Source organism: Schistocerca cancellata, chromosome 6 (assembly GCF_023864275.1).
Source record: "Schistocerca cancellata isolate TAMUIC-IGC-003103 chromosome 6, iqSchCanc2.1, whole genome shotgun sequence".
Taxonomy (NCBI): Eukaryota; Metazoa; Arthropoda; class Insecta; order Orthoptera; family Acrididae; genus Schistocerca; species Schistocerca cancellata.
Window position 1 is genome coordinate 135,449,365 of NC_064631.1, and position 17,925 is coordinate 135,467,289.

General features: G+C 42.7%; 1 protein-coding gene across 1 annotated transcript in view; it reads right to left on the bottom strand.

Moving 5' to 3' along the window:
• Window positions 1-1,105: 1,105 nt before the first annotated feature.
• LOC126190967 (endoplasmic reticulum transmembrane helix translocase) overlaps window positions 1,106-17,925 on the bottom strand; it is a 176,233-nt gene continuing 159,413 nt past the window's right edge. The window contains exon 22 of the mRNA XM_049931631.1: window positions 1,106-3,154. Within this exon, the coding sequence (XP_049787588.1) occupies window positions 3,047-3,154 (108 nt within the window). The 3' untranslated portion in view covers window positions 1,106-3,046. The remainder of the gene's footprint in view (window positions 3,155-17,925) is intronic.

A 17,925-nucleotide genomic window follows, 5' to 3' on the forward strand; every position in this document is an offset into this window, starting at 1 on the left:
ATTTCAAGTAATTAGAGTGTTTACTGTAAAAGAAGTGTTAAAAATATACTGCTTTTTGTTGATAACTTAATGGTGCCCAGTCTTATGCTGCATAGGAAAAAGGAATGAAATCTACCTGCATGTAAGAAGTTTGGTTAAGACTCTTCCACCCAATATTGACTCACCACAATGGATCAATTGTTACCAGGACTGATACCAATAAGCCTGACAGTCATGAACACTGCATATTTAAGCCTAAAATTCATCGTCTTTATATCCTCTTCAGGGGTGAAATGTCATTGGAACCGACACCAATCCGATTAGTGGCCCCTAAAATGTTGGATTTGATATTTGTGTTGTGAAATGTTATTGAATGCAATCAACTATATATACTTACTTAAGGTGGTGGTAATATCATTAATTCTACTACTCAGCTATGTTTGATTCTATTGTAAAGTGAAAGGGAAATGGTTTAGCTGTTACCAATTCTGGATTATTTAAAACTTTTGCAGCATATCAATGTGAATACTGCATTATAAATTTCACAAAAAAATTTATTTACTTGAAGGCACGAGAAAAATGAAATCAAGTGCTAAGATTATAAGCGTGCCATTAAATGGTAAAACAGGAAAGACACTGCTGTGCATTAGCTTTCCACACAATACTACATAATTCAAATTATAAAAATACTTTCAGTGGTGTGAAAAGAAAAAAATGTACTAAATATAACCATGTTGTGACACTGCTTCCATATTTTTGTAAAAAGTAAAATGTTAACCTTTATAAAATCATTTAATCAAAACCATTCAAACACAGTAAAAGATTCAACTGACAATGCACAAACAGGAAGTAATACGTTAGACAAAGATAGAGAATACTCTATGTTCCTCTTCAATTTGCCACTGCTGCAACATTTAGAAAGCAGTGCACAATCATTTTGATGACTAATAATATGAAACTCAATTAGAATCTTAATGCAGCAGTTTCATTATAATGTAATAATAAGTGAATATGTTCTTATAAAAGATTATAAATAAGGAATACTGCAGCAATACTACAGCCACTGGCTAAAGTTGATCATAATTAAAATGTAAAAAAAAAGCAGTTTACTGTTACATAAAAGCAGTTTACTGTTACATAAAAACTGTTTATCAACATTTTAACATTACAACAAGAAAATATGTTGTTCATTCTGACAGTATATAGAAAATGAATATTTGATAATAAATAAATAAAGGAAACAGCTCTCAGGACACAGTTATCTTAACAGACAAACATTCCTCAAAAATTTACTGCTACTTATTCAACATATCCATATCGAAACTAAACACCACTTAGAAAACTGAATAACATTTGAATTAAAACGTTCATGAATCATTTTAAAAATTTCCTGTTTTTACAGACAAGACATTTTGTACTATCATTAAATGAAGGAACCTATCATGATAGTAAAGTCAACAATCAAGCCATGTTCTTGAGCTTCATAATTTATTGAAAGAATAATGTTCCTCTTCTTCCACTTATAATCAGATAATGCAAGACATCTCAGAATAATTGTTTTCAACACAGAGTACCTCTTAATATTTTTACATGTAATAACGGAGCTCAGATAGATGACTGACATTGAGCTACCAATGGAATGTCACAATACAAAGATTTTACCTTTATTTTGTCCTCTCAAAAGTATCTTAAACAAGCATGTAAACATTTTTTAAACTGTAGTATGTATTATGCCAAACTGCTTATTTATAGAAACTATTGATAATGAACTACGAAACATGAGTGTGTTTGAAATTGCACAATTCTCCTGATACAATAACAACAGGGCTCATTTTTGATCAAACACAGTAAGATTTTCCTCCTTATGGGCCACATCTGTTGTTCACTCAGTATGGCAAACAACAACATCCCCCATCAAATATGCTACTAACATTATCTGCACGCACACACCAACAGCACTGTCCTCTGGATTTCTTCTGTTGCAATCTTTTCTCAGCTGATTAAAGATGACCTGCATCTCTTTCACCTCATAAATATATTTTAATTTTTCCATACAAACAGGTTATAGTTTACTGAACATATTGCTACATTCGTTCTGCTTATGAAACTACATTTTTTAGAGTTATACCTTCATATGACTCCAAAATTAATTTTGTTTGTTTTCATATATACCAAATATAAAAGTAAGCTGGTACTGAAGCAATATTAAACCTGTACTGTAACAACAGACTATTCACAACAAAAATAAAAGTACACACAAAAATCACATGGTATTTGGTAGTGGTTCTAAGACAATAGTAAAACATCATTTACATTAAAAAACAGAAAACTGGTAGCATTACATGTGGCTTTCTTTGGATTATAACTAGAGTAATCATGGATTCTAAGCTTCCATCTACATAAACAAACTTGCTTTGATAAGAATTTTCATTATTTTGTCTGTTACAGTTTGTGGCAATAAAACAGCCAGGGAGTAAATAACAGACAATGTTTATATTTTCTTATATCTCACGTGTAACTGCAAACCAGGTAAACATGGCTTTAAAAAATTTATACTATTCACCAACATGAATAATTTCATTTACCCCTTGAACATTACCATATTAGCATTAGAAAGGAGATAAAAATGTTGTAAAAATAGATGCAACTTTAGAAAAATGTATTGTTTCTGAGATACTTGACCTGTCTTGTTGTTCAAGTTTTAAAAACAAAATTTCGCAGACAGAAGATATCAAAGGTGTATTTTACAAATAACTTTCTTCCTCCAATTAACAAGTTGTACATTGTCAACAGCAACAGCTCTGACATAACACATTTTTATTACATAAATATATCTTATTTACTGAGTACCATAAAGTTACTCTGTATACAAATATACTTTCATGGAATATATATACAAAGAGGATAAATTTACAATGTACAATTTTTACATTTGTATTTGATGGCATATTCTCAAAAATGACTATGTAACACTGCTTGCAAGTTCCATGAACTTAATAGAGTGGACAAAAATTGATCACAGATAATTATGAATGAATACCTTCATGAGATATTGTGGAATGCTGGCTTAATCAATATGCAGTCTTCCTTCACCAAACAACCACAAACAGATCCGGTCTACTACGAATGACAGCACAAAATCTGCAATCAGTACCTGAACCAGAATTACCCGAAACTGAAAATAAGAAAAGTCACAGGTTAGTGAGCACACTGGATCTGTGTATTTTGATAATCACTAAGCTAAAGGGTCTAATTTTTGCATGCATGAGTATGTGGCTGACTACATTGCACTGGTATTGCAGCTCAACTGAAGTGAGGGGTTGCATAGTGTGGAGTGAGCAATGGGAGAAAGGAGACAGTGGGAGGCGGGGGGGGGGGGGGGGGGGTGAAAGGATTGGGAAGAAAGGTGGTTGGCAGTGGGATAATGATGAGGCCCAACTGAGCTCACTCTGGTGCCAGCAGGTGGACACAGGTGCCAGCAGGTGGACTTGTGTGTGACACACACTGATGTGGATGATAGGTTCTGGGGTGGGGGGAGTGTGTGTGTGTGTGTGTGTGTGTGTGTGTGTGTGTGTGTGTGTGTGTGTGTGTGTGTATGTGTGTGTGTGCTGCCATCCCATTAATTCTATAAAGTCTCACCCAACATTCTGGCTACTCGTGGAAGGCATATCAGCAGTGACAAGGGATCCATTGCTTAGTACGCTAAAGAGCTTATCACAGACCTACTCCACAAGCAGACTACCTGTGCCACAGCCATGCATGGTAGCATGACAATCTATCTTGCAATGTGGACAGATGGGCAACTGCAGTCAACATATGAGATTGACAGATGTCAGTGAGGTGTAGTCCCTGGAGCTACCTGCTAGGAATGCAGTCAAAACCAAAAAGGCATGTCTGACTCATGTTGGTCAGTGGGTAAATGCAGCTAGAGCATCAATTTCCACCAATGACCAAACTGCTGAAACAGCAGAAACTTATTAACTCGGTAATACGATTATTAAGATTGTCAACGTGCTATAGTCATATAACATACAAAACCACTATAGGATGGAGAATTTTAAGTTAAATCACATGCAGTGCATATCCACAAATACCACACCATGGATAATTATTTATAGTTAATATAAGAATAATAAATTTACTAATATCAAGAAAATTAACAGCACCAAAAATAATTAATGTTAACACCCTGAGACACACCATTGTTTTTTTTTTTTGTGGTTTTAGGGCGCAAAACTTCTATGGTCATTAGCGCCCAGCCCGTGACTTAAGACAGTAAAAAACCGAAATTGAAAACCAGCAGCAATGGGAACAAACTCATAAAATTGGAGAAACTAAAAGTAGAAAGAATGCTTAAAAATCCACTACAGACAGGGGGTGAGTGTCCCCAAAAAAAAAAAAACTTCAAATGACTGACGTCATTTCACTGTCACTAATAAACTGCAGAACGCGGTCGGCTGAGCGCGTGTCATCTGCTAAAATCGACGATAGATCAGGCGATAGCTGTAGACGGGAGCGTAACTGATTAAAATAGGGGCATTCAATTAAAAGGTGTCTGACCGTCCACGGCTGAGAGCAGTGGGGACAGAGTGGAGGAGGATCACCGCTTAAAAGATGTCTATGGCTAAAAAGACAGTGCCCTATCCGGAGTCTAGCTAAAATTACCTCCTCCCGACGACGCGTTCGGGAGGAAGAGGTCCAAGCGCAAGGAAGGGCTTTCACTTCCCGCAATTTATTACGGGGAAGTGTTGACCAATGCGCATGCCATAAATGAGCAACTTGGCGACATAAACCGCTCCGTAGATCGGTGAAGGGAAGCGACTGAATAGCTGGCCGAGGAAGAGAGACTGCAGCCTTGGCCGCCATATCGGCCGCCTCATTCCCACAGATACCAGCGTGTCCCGGGAGCCAGAGGAACGCCACCGAGACGCCCCCCAGGTGGAGCAAGCGCAGACAGTCCTGAATCCGGTGGACCAGAGGGTGCACAGGGTAAAGAGCTTGGAGACTGAGGAGAGAGCTGAGAGAATCGGAGCAGATAACGTACTGTATCCGCTGATGGCGGCGGATGTAGTGGACAGCCTGGAGAACAGCGTAAAGCTCCGCAGTATAAACCGAACACTGGTCGGGAAGTCGAAAGCGATTTGGGGTGTCGCCAACAATATAGGCACTCCCTACACCTAAGGATGTTTTCGAGCCATCGGTGTAAATAAATGTGGCGTCCGTCATTTGTGCACATAGAGCAGCAAATGCCCGACGATAAACAAGTGTAGGGGTACCATCCTTGGGAAATTGACAAAGGTCACGGAGCAGGCAGATCCGGGGACGGAGCCAAGGCGGTGCTGTACCCCAAGTTGTCAAGAAGGTTTTCGGAAAGCGGCAGGAAAGAGAATGGAGCAATTGACGGAAGCGGACTCCCGGGGGTAGTAGGGAGGAGGAGCGGCCTGCATACCCTACATCGAAGGAGGCGTCGAAAAAAAGGTCATGGGCTGGATTAGCAGGCATGGAAGACAGATGGCTAGCATAACGACTCAGGAGGACTGCTCGCCGATTGGACAGCGGAGGTTCAGCAGTCTCAGCATAAAGGCTTTCCACAGGGCTAGTGTAAAAAGCTCCAGACACTAAACGTAATCCACGGTGGTGGATAGAGTCGAGACGCCGAAGAATAGACGGCCGAGCAGAGGAGTAGACTATGCTTCCGTAATCCAATTTTGAGCGCACTAAGGCGCGATAGAGGCGGAGAAGGACCACTCGGTCCGCTCCCCAGGAGGTACCATTCAGGACACGGAGGGTGTTAAGCGATCGCAGACAGCGAGCCGAAAGATAGGAAACATGGGAGGACCAGCACAGTTTTCTGTCAAACATAAGACCCAAGAATTTAGCGACGTCTGAAAACGGAAGGTTGACAGGACCTAGATGTAAGGAGGGCGGAAGAAACTCCTTACGTCGCCAAAAATTGACACAAACGGTCTTACTGGGTGAGAAACGGAAGCCGGTTTCGATGCTCCACGAGTGGAGGCGATCGAGACATCCTTGAAGACGTCGTTCAAGAAGGCTGGTCCGTTGAGAGCTGTAGTAGATCGCAAAATCGTCCACAAAGAGGGAGCCCGAGACATCAGGAAGGAGACAATCCATAATTGGATTTATGGCGATGGCAAACAGTACAACACTCAGCACGGATCCCTGGGGTACCCCGTTTTCTTGGGAGAAAGTACGGGAGAGAGTAGTGTTCACCCGCACCCTAAAAGTGCGCTCTGCCATAAATTCGCGAAGAAAAAGGGGCAGCCGGCCTCGAAAGCCCCAAGAGAACAGTGTGCGGAGGATGCCTGTCCTCCAACAGGTATCGTATGCTCTCTCCAGATCGAAAAATATTGCTACCGTTTGGCGTTTCCGGAGAAAATTGTTCATTATATAAGTGGAGAGAGCAACAAGATGGTCAACTGCAGAACGATGCTTCCGGAATCCGCATTGGGCTGGTGTTAAAAGACTGCGGGATTCCAGCCACCAAGCTAAACGGTAATTCACCATACGCTCCAAAACCTTACAGACACTACTCGTGAGAGAAATGGGGCGATAGCTAGAGGGGAGATGTTTGTCCTTTCCAGGTTTCGGAACGGGAACGACGATAGCTTCCCGCCACCGTTTAGGAAAGGTACTGTCGGTCCAAATTCGATTATAAAGGCGAAGGAGGTAACGCAGACTAGGGGTTGGTAAATGCAGCAACATTTGGACATGGATACCATCCGGTCCTGGGGCGGAGGAGCGAGAAGATGAGAGGGCATGTTGGAGTTCCCGCATGGAGAAAACAGTATTGTAGCTTTCGTGATTTTGGGAGGAGAAAGCAAGAGGTCGCACTTCCGCTGCACGTTTCTTCGGGAGAAACGCTGGCGGGTAATTTGAAGAGCTCGAAATCTCAGCAAAGTGCTGACCCAACGAGTTAGAAATTGCGACGGGGTCCACTAAGGTATCATGCGCGACAGTGAGCCCAGAAACCGGGGAGAAACTAGGCGCGCCTGAGAACCGTCGAAGCCGACTCCAAACTTCCGAGGAGGGAGTGAAGGTGTTAAATGAGCTAATAAAGAATTTCCAGCTTGCCTTCTTGCTATCGCGGATGACGCGACGGCATCGCGCACGGAGCTGCTTATAGCGGATACAGTTGGCCAAAGTAGGATGGTGACGGAAAATGCGAAGAGCACGTCGCCGCTCACGTATTGCGTCACGGCATGCCTCGTTCCACCAAGGAACTGGGGGGCGCCGGGGCAATTCGGAGGTGCGTGGCATTGAACGTTCCGCAGCTGTAAGGATAACGTCGGTAATGTGTGTGACCTCATCGTCGACGCTGGGAAAGCGACGGTCATCGAATGTCGCGAGAGACGAAAAAAGTGTCCAATCGGCTTGGGCAAACTTCCAGCGTCGCGGGCGCATATATGGCAGTTGAGGCTGCAGTCTGAGGACACATGGAAAGTGGTCACTCGAGTGTGTATCATCAAGGGCGAGCCATTCGAAGCGCCGAGCTAGCGGAACAGTACCGACCGCAAGGTCCAAATGAGATAAGGTTGTCGTGGAGGCAGACAAAAGTGTGGGGACCCCAGTGTTGAGGCAAACTAGATCCGCTTGGTGGAAGACGTCTAGCAATACGGAGCCACGTGGACAAGGCTGTGGAGATCCCCAAAGCGGGTGGTGGGCATTGAAGTCCCCAACCAGCAAATAGGGGGGTGGAAGCTGACCAAGAAGATGAAGGAGATCAGCTCGTGCCATTGGTGTGGACGATGGAATGTATACAGTAGAAAGAGAGAACGTGTATCCGGAAAGTGAAAGACGGACGGCGACAGCTTGGAAGGAAGTGTTTAAGGGGATTGGGTGATAATGGATAGTATCACGGAGAAGAATCATGAGTCCTCCATGGGCTGGAGAGCCTTCAACAGAGGGGAGATCATATCGGACAGACTGAAAATGAGGGAGAACAAAGCGGTCATGGGGACGCAGCTTTGTTTCCTGAAGACAGAAGATGACCGGCGAGTAGGAGCGTAAGAGGACCGACAATTCATCCCGATTGGCTCGAATGCCGCGGATATTCCAGTGGATAATGGACATGGGGTGAAAAGAGAATGGAGGAATGTGACCAAAGTTGCTGTCAACTCAAAGACTGCTCGGAGCTAGCAACCGACAGCATGGAATGGCATTCAGCCGAAGGCAGAAGATCCTGATCCATAGGTTGGTCAGGAGCAGTCCCTGCCACCAGCGATCGGCCGGTTGACCGGCCACCAGCAGTGCGCCTCGGCGACACAGAAAATGGCCGAGGGCGATTTCCGCCAGGTGGTGCTGTAGAGGGGGCACGCCTTGGCGGAGAAGGAGAGGAACTGGGTTTCTTTGTAGCCTTCTTGGAAGAATGTTGTTTAGATGAAGGAGGAACCGATGGTTGTGAAGCTGCGGTACGTAAAAACTCTTCACGAGTATGCTCTTTTTTCGAAGACTTGGTGTCCGACTTTTGGGCTCGAGATATAGCAGAACCCGACGAAGGGTGAGCCACAGAGTGGGCAGGCGAAAGTGGTGAGGTTGAACGAGCGATCTTTGCGCTGGCCGATCTGACGACCGTGGTACTAAAGGTGAGGTCGCAAGTCTGCGTGGCCGCCTCCTTTGTTGGCCGAGGAGAAGCAAGGACAGTGCTGTATTTTCCTGTCTGAGGCACGGTGGGCTTGCGACTGGCGAATAATTTTCGAGCAGCAAAGGTAGACACCTTTTCCTTCACCCTTATTTCCTGGATGAGCTTCTCGTCCTTAAAAACGGGGCAATCTCGAGAGGAAGCAGCGTGGTCACCCATACAGTTGATGCAGCGAGGGGATGGAGGTGGACAAGCACCCTCATGGGCATCCTTGCCACACGTAACACATTTGGCTGGATTGGAACAGGACTGGCTGGTGTGATTGAACCGCTGACATCGATAGCAACGCGTAGGGTTTGGGACGTAAGGGCGAACGGAAATTATCTCATAGCCTGCTTTGATTTTTGATGGGAGTTGAACTGTGTCAAATGTCAAGAAGACAGTGCGGGTTGGAATGATGTTCGTGTCAACCCGTTTCATTACTCTATGAACTGCCGTTACGCCCTGGTCAGACAGATAGTGCTGAATTTCTTCGTCAGATAATCCATCGAGGGAGCGTGTATAAACGACTCCACGCGAGGAATTCAAGGTACGGTGCGGTTCCACCCGGACAGGGAAGGTGTGGAGCAGAGAAGTACGCAGCAATTTTTGTGCCTGGAGGGCACTGTGTGTTTCTAACAACAGGGTGCCATTCCGTAATCTGGAACAAGACTTTACAGGACCTGCTATTGCGTCGACTCCTTTCTGAATAATGAAAGGGTTGACCGTGGAGAAGTCGTGACCTTCATCAGACCGAGAAACAACAAGGAACTGTGGCAACGATGGAAGAATCGTCTGTGGCTGAGACTCAGTATACTTACGTTTGTGAGCAGACTTAGTGGAAGGTGAGGAAACCATTGCGGAAGAATCCCCCATGATTACCGGCGTCTCCGATGGCGCGCTCCTCCCTTGTGGGGGCCCTCTCTGAGGGCACTCCCGCCTTAGGTGATTGTTCACACCTCAGGTCACACCTCCCGACAACCGGACGGAGGGACCAATCGGCATTTTCGGAAGGTATCAGCTCGGGTAATCACCCCTCCCTGGGCCTGGCCGTTACCAGGGGGTACGTACGTGTCCTACCTGTCTACCCGGGGCGGGGAATTACGCGTTACCCCGTCACCGGCTACGCACGAAGGGCGTGGGTCGGCCTTCAGACACGCACAGGGAGGAAGAAAGAGAAAGGGAAAGGAAGGAAGAGAGGTCTCAAACGCCGCAGCGGAGAAAAGAGAAAGAAGAGGTAAGGAAAAGAGAAGGACAAAGGAAGGAAGAAGACATAAAAGCAAGGAAGGCAAGGAATGCAGTACATTTACGAGCGTCCGTCTCCGGACGTAGGCACAAACCATACTCCCAGATGGGGAGAAAGAAGGAAAGAGCGAGAGGTGAGGGGAGGAGGGGCGAAGATAGGGATGGGGAAGGATGCGGAATGGGAAGGTATGCAGCCCGGAAAGGAAGGAAGGCCACATTAGCTCGGGGTCCCGTGCTCGCTACGCACGTATCCACAAAAGAGTTGTGGACCCCCTGGGGGGACACACCACTGTATCTGGCTGAGTGAGCACTATTTAATGACACTATGCAATTTCAGGGTAAGCATTGTACTCAGCCACAAGCCATAATTAATTAAAATCCATCAATAAATTGTAATAATCACTAATTATACATTTCCCAGATAGGCAAGCATGTCAGCCTGGGAAAGCTATACTGTATAGTCATAGTGTAGTGTAGTTTGGTTAGATATATATTTTACGGTGGTTGTGGTGGTGGTGGTGGTGGTGGTGGTAGCAGTGGAGGCACTTAAAGTCAGGAAATAACGTTTTCTGTACATAAATCATAAACAAAGTGACGTATTCTGATGAACGCTAGCACACACAGCAGGCAATGCCCATTAAAACAAATACCATGTATGTAATGACAGGTGCAAAGGATGAGAAGATTCGGGTTAGAAACAGTTTGAAAAAGTCTTAAATATTAATATCCTGATATCTCTGAAACTATTAAGAAAAATATTTTGAGTTTTATATATGTCAATAGGTGGCATATACAATCATGAACATTCATTGCTTTAGTTTTCCTGTGTGCATTAGATTTTACAAATTATTTCAAGTTGTGCATTTTGAGCTCAAAATTGTGCATTTATTGATGTGGAGGAGGAAAGAATTCAATGTAAGGCACAACTGTTGAAGTGTGTGACACCTTGTTCTGGCAGTGTGCATGAGACTTGGAAGTACCAGCTGCACTGGGAGACACTTGGTTTACCCATTATGTTTGAATGAAGTTTGTGTGGTAGTCTGGGTGGCATCTAGCTGACGATTGAGATATTTTACCTTTTCATCTTGTAGCAAAGTTGTTCCTTCAAGCTGGTTTTAGTTCATTAACTGTTTTTACAATTTGTTTTGTAATATCTGTTACTTCTGTTAAATCAAGTCTCCCTTGTCTTTGCAGTGTTTCTATTTTAATATTCTAGCATTCTGATTGAGTGAACCAGTAGAAAGCTTTCTTGACTCTTACTGAAACAGTTTTGAGCATTTGTTTATTCCATAAATGGGGAACATACTATTCAAGTAAACTGGATGTGCAGTGGAAACAACCAATACTGTAAGCATGTCATTTGCCACTGCATGGCAGTCTGCTAAGTGCCTCTGTCTTATAATTTTGAGGTCTAAAGATGGTTGTCGAAGACTGAAATTAATTACTTAGTATCAAATAGCAGGGTCTATAACAGAAAATAAGTATAACAAAATAAAAAAAGTATTTAGAAAACTGTGGTCACAGATTTGTGGAAATCTGAATCTGTTTCGAGAATCATTGGGACTTTGCAGTTTTAGTTGGGCAACTGACATTCAAATAAAATTAGGAGGTTTGCAGCGACAGCCTTTGACTTTTTCATTGATCTTCAACCATAATGTATTCCACACCTTCCTCTCTGCAGTCTCTCTCTTCCTCTGTTCTGTTTTGCCTCCCAGTCCCTTCTTCCACACCATTCCACAACACATGAAACTCTCCCTGCCTGTGGCAGAGCGAGCTCACCAGTACTATACTTCTAACCCAGACATTTGCTGCCTTTCCCTCACTGCTGTCAGCCACCCTTCCTTCCAACTCTCCTTTCACCTCTACATCTCCTTCCTCCCATCATCACTCTACAAAACAAAATGCTCACCCCAGCACATGTAGCCATAGATGTGTATGCATGTGTCTGTAGGTGTATTCTGCAATAGCTCTGGTAAAGGACATCATTTGACAGCTTAACAATGTTTGCAGCCTCATTTACTTGCAACTCAACCATTCAACCCAAATCAGTTATTTCTGCTGAGTGGACCCTCACTCCTTCCATTATTTATGTTCCACCAAGATCTTTTGATTATCTTGTTAATATTGATTTGTTAGAGTTGTGGAGCACCTCGTGTGCTTGGTTATGGCTATTTACTTAGGCAAAAATAATACGTCTGCACAAATTAACATGAATTCCACAAGCAGTGATTGTTCAAAATTCAGGCTGCTCACTTGTTACAAGATTTAGAAGTGAACGGAAAACGGGAATACGATTTGACATGTTTTTCAATTTCTGGAAAGCCTTTTGCATACAAAGATGGAATGTCATACCAAATATTCAATGCAATCATGAACTCTCTGTCAGAACCCACTAAATCTCTATCAATGGCAAGATCAACAACTTATTCACAATACAAGCAAACACAAAGTGGCATGTAAGCAAACAACAACTCTTTCATGTTACCAGACATACAGACCTACGACAGAGCAGCATCAACAATTTAACTGTTTGGTAATCAGAAAGCAGAATGAGATTCACTGGAATAATTCAGAAAAATTTTAACTTGTCTATGAAGGACCCAACTCACAAAACTTTCAAGTATTGGTGAATGTGATTTATCTGTAGTCCTTATCAAATATGACTACTAGGGTTTATAAACAACAATTTAAGAACCCCCCCCCCCCCCCCCCATGAACCATGGACCTTGCCGTTGGTGGGGAGGCTTGCATGCCTCAATGACACAGATAGCCGTACTGTAGGTGCAACCACAACGGAGGGGTATCTGTTGAGAGGCCAGACAAACGTGTGGTTCCTGAAGAGGGGCAGCAGCCTTTTCAGTAGTTGCAGGGGAAACTGGATGATTGACTGATCTGGCCCAGGAACACTAACCAAATTGGCCTAGCTGTTGTGGTACTGCAAACGGCTGAAATCAAGGGGAAACTACAGCCGTAATTTTTCCCGAGGGCATGCAGCTTAACTGTATGATTAAATGATGATGGCGTCCTCTTGGGTAAAATATTCTGGAAGTAAAATAGTCTCCCATTCGGATCTCCGGACGGGGACTACTCAAGATGATGTCAGTATCAGGAGAAAGAAAACTGGCGTTCTACGGATCGGAGTGTGGGATGTCAGATCCCTTAATCAGGCAGGTAGGTTAGAAAATTTAAAAAGGGAAATGGATAGGTTAAAGTTAGATATAGTGGGTATCAGTGAAGTTCGGTGGCAGGAGGAACAAGACTTTTGGTCAGGTGAATACAGAGTTATAAATACAAAATCAAATAGGTGTAATGCAGGAGTAGGTTTAATAATGAATAAAAAAAATAAGAGTGCGGGTAAGCTACTACAAACAGCATAGTGAACGCATTATTGTGGCCAAGATAGACACGAAGACCACGCCTACTACAGTAGTACAAGTTTATATGCCAACTAGCTCTGCAGATGATGAAGAAATTGATTAAATATATGATGAGAAAAAGAAATTATTCAGGTAGTGAAGGGAGACGAAAATTTATTCGTCGTGGGTGACTGGAATTCGACAGTAGGAAAAGGAAGAGAAGGAAACGTAGTAGGTGAATATGGATTGGGGCTAAGAAATGAAAGAGGAAGCCGCCTGGTAGAATTTTGCACAGAGCATAACTTAATCATAGCTAACACTTGGTTTAAGAATCATGAAAGGAGGTTGTATACATGGAAGAAGCCTTGAGATACTAGAATGTATCAGATAGATTATATAATGGTAAGACAGAGATTTAGGAACCAGGTTTTAAATTTTAAGACATTTCCAGGGGCAGATGTTGACTCTGACCACAATCTATTGGTTATGAACTGTAGATTAAAACTGAAGAAACTGCAAAAAGGTGGGAATTTAAGGAGATGGGACCTGGATAAACTGAAAGAACCAGAGGTTGTACAGAGTTTCAGGGAGAGAGGGACCAATTGACAGGAATGGGGAAAAGAAATACATTAGAAGAAGATTGGGTAGCTTTGAGGAATGAAATAGTGAAGGCAGCAGAGGATCAAGTAGGTAAAAATTCTAGGGCTAGTAGAAATCCTTGGGTAACAGAAGAGATACTGAATTTAATTAATGAAAGGAGAAAATACAAAAATGCAGTAAGTGAAGCAGGCAAAAAGGAAGACAAACGTCTCAAAAATGATATCGACAGGAAGTGCAAAATGGCTAAGCAGGGATGGCTACACGACAAATGTAAGGATGAAGAGGCTTATCTCACGAGGGGTAAGATAGATACTGCCTACAGGAAAATTAAAGAGACCTTTGGAGACAAGAGAACCACTTACATGAATATCAAGAGCTCAGATGGAAACCCAGTTCTAAGCAAAGCAGGGAAAGCAGAAAGGTGGACGGAGTATATAGAGGGTCTATACAGGGGCGATGTTCTTGAGGACCATATTGCGATGTTCTTGAGGCCCATATTATGGAAATGGAAGAGGATGTAGATGAAGATGAAATGGGAGATATGATACTGCGTGAAGAGTTTGACAGAGCACTGAAAGATCTAAGTCGAAACAAGGCCCCTGGAGTAGACAACATTCCATTAGAACTACTGACAGCCTTGGGAGAGCCAGTCCTGACAAAACTCTACCATCTGGTGAGCAAGATGTATGAGACAGGCGACATTCCCTCAGACTTCAAGAAGACTATAATAATTCCAATCCCAAAGAAAGCAGATGTTGACAGATGTGAAAATTACCGAACTATAAGTTTAATAAGTCACAGCTGCAAAATACTAACGTGAATTCTTTACAGACGAATGGAAAAACTGGTAGAGGCCGACCTCGGGGAAGATCAGTTTGGATTCCGGAGAAATGTTGGAACACGTGAGGCAATACTGACCCTACGACTTATCTTAGAAGAAAGATTAAGAAAAGGCAAACCTACGTTTCTAGCATTTGTAGACTTAGAGAAAGCTTTTGACAATGTTGACTGGAATACTCTCTTTCAAATTCTGAAGGTGGCAGGGGTAAAATACAGGGATCGAAAGGCTATTTACAATTTGTACAGAAACCAGATGGCAGTTATAAGAGTCGAGGGACATGAAAGGGAAGCAGCGGTTGGGAAGGGAGTGAGACAGGGTTGTAGCCTCTCCCCGGTGCTATTCAATCTGTATATTGAGCAAGCAGTAAAGGAAACAAAAGAAAAGTTCGGAGTAGGTATTAAAATCCATGGAGAAGAAATAAAAACTTCTAGGTTCGCTGATGACATTGTAATTCTGTCAGAGACAGCAAAGGACTTGGAAGAGCAGTTGAACGGAATGGACCGTGTCTTAAAAGGAGGGTATAAGATGAATATCAACAAAAGCAAAACGAGGATAATGGAATGTAGTTGAATTAAGTCGGGTGATGCTGAGGGGATTAGATTAGGAAATGAGACACTTAAAGTAGTAAAGGAGTTTTGCTATTTGGGGAGCAAAATAACTGATGATGGTCAAAGTAGAGAGGATATAAAATGTAGACTGGCAATGACAAGGAAAGCGTTTCTGAAGAAGAGAAATTTGTTAACATCGAGAATAGATTTAAGTGTCAGGAAGTCGTTTCTGAAAGTATTTGTATGGAGTTTAGCCATGTATGGAAGTGAAACATGGACGATAAATAGTTTAGACAAGAAGAGAATAGAAGCTTTCGAAATGTGGTGCTACAGAAGAATGCTGACGATTAGATGGGTAGATCACATAACTAATGAGGAGGTATTGAATAGATTTGGGAGAAGAGGAGTTTGTGGCACAACTTGACTAGAAGAAGGGATCGGTTGGCAGGACATGTTCTGAGCCATCAAGGGATCACCAATTTAGTACTGGAGGGCAGCGTGGAGGGTAAAAATTGTAGAGGGAGACCAAGAGATGAATACAGTAAGCAGATTCAGAAGGATGTAGGCTGCAGTAGGTACTGGGAGATGAAGAAGCTTGCACAGGATAGAGTAGCATGGAGAACTGCATCAAACCAGTCTCAGGACTGAAAACAACAACAACAACAACAACAACAACAACAACTTAAGAAGGGTGACACTGAAACAAAGTTACTCATCAGGAAAAGGATTCTTGTAACAATTGTGAGAACTATCCTCCAGGAGGAAGGTGATCATTCCTCTTGTGTACAATTTGTGAGTAAAGTGTGGCTTTCTCTCTTGCAGCATATACACTTGCAGCATGACACTGAAACAAAGTTACTCATCAGGAAAAGGATTCTTGTAACAATTGTGAGAACTATCCTCCAGTAGGAAGGTGATCATTCCTCTTGTGTACAATTTGTGAGTAAAGTGTGGCTTTCTCTCTTGCAGCATATAATATGATGTTTTGAAATGCAACACATTTTAATTCTCCAACAATTTTGTGCACTATTCAAATAATCAAATGTAACTTGAGTTTTTAGATTGTCCTCACAAGTCAGATCACAAACATGGTCATGACACACACAGGATAAAGGACTCCTACAAGGGATGTTAAAAATGTATCCGACCTTATTTTTTTAATGTTGAAAGCAAGAATGGTGTCAGGGCTCGCACACTTACTTTGTTTGTAACTACATGTAGTGCACATGCCTAATTTTTTTCATGACTGTGGAAACAATCAGTTACCAGGTAGCTGTTGACAAGTGTACATGTGTAAGTGGTAGTCAGATTTTATGTTATGGGCAAAATGACAAAAAAGTGAAACAGCATTATTGCATCAAATTTTGTTTTAGGCTTGGTGATTCTCAAGTTGAAACAATCTGCAAGATTCAACAAGTGTTTGGGGATGAAGCAATTGGTACCACGCATATAAAGGAGTGGTACAACCAAAGATGGCCACTCACCAGTGAAGAGTGAAGCACGTTCAGATAGGCACTCAATATCTACAAATGAGATTGTTATTGATCACATAAGGACCCTGGTGAGGCAGGTAGGCAAATCATGGTCAGCAAACTTGCGGACGAGGTTAAAATTAGTACCGGATTCATTCATTTCATTTTAACAGAACATTTGGCTCTCAGGATGATCAAAGCAAAATTTGTTGCTAGAAACTGAGCAGAAGCAACTTTGTTTAGAAATCGCACAGGATATGCTTGATACTGTGACCAGTAATCCCAACTTTCTGAACATAGAGGTCGCTGGTGATGAGTCTTGGGTTTATGGGTATCATCCCCAAGACCCAAATCAGCGAGGCACGTCAACAGCAATGTTAAGCCATGCTGACCACTGTTTTTTCTTTTTTTTACTCCAGCGGCATAGTCCATCATGAGTAGGATCTAGGAGGACTACCAAGAGGTTCTGCATCACCTTCGTGAAGCAGTGAGATGCAAATGGCATGACTTATGGGCAGCGAGCAGTTGACACTTTCACCAAAATAATGTACCCACCACCGTCCACAATTAATTCAGAGCTTTTGGCCAAACACAACACAGCAGTGGTTTGTCAGCTTCCCTACTTCTCTGACCTAGCACTGAGGGACTTCTGACTTTTCCCTAAGCTGAAAGATACTCTCAAAGTGTGGTGTGCGTACTGTAAGACCTTCAGTACACACATGATCAGATTATTTGACTTGTCGCTCTAACGAAGTAGGTGAGTGTCAGCAATATGTCTTGTGGTCTTATCGTGGCGTGTTTATCTTCTGCCGTTACGTCAGACGATAGAAATGCCACTTGCACGCTTAGAGTAGCAGATTGACGGTGACCAACTTTAAACAGAACTTGATTAATTTTCACACACGTTTATTAAAATAATAACAAGCATAAAAATTACTTAACTTGGTTTTGGATGCTATTTACAATTGACAATCTGAAGTTCCTTTGGTATTGGTACGTTAATCTTATTCTCACATATATCTCTGATACTTGACAAAAGTGTCTATACATTTATCTTCATGGCTATGTACAGGAATATGGTAATCTTATTAGGCGCAGACTGAAACTTGACTATAGACTAGTACAGACAAATGTAGAACTGGTACAGACTAATGCAGACTGGTGCAGACAAATGCAGTCTGACTAATCGGAGGTCTGTACACTCGTTATAATACCTCGCGCATTCATTCATGTATCACTGCGCGAG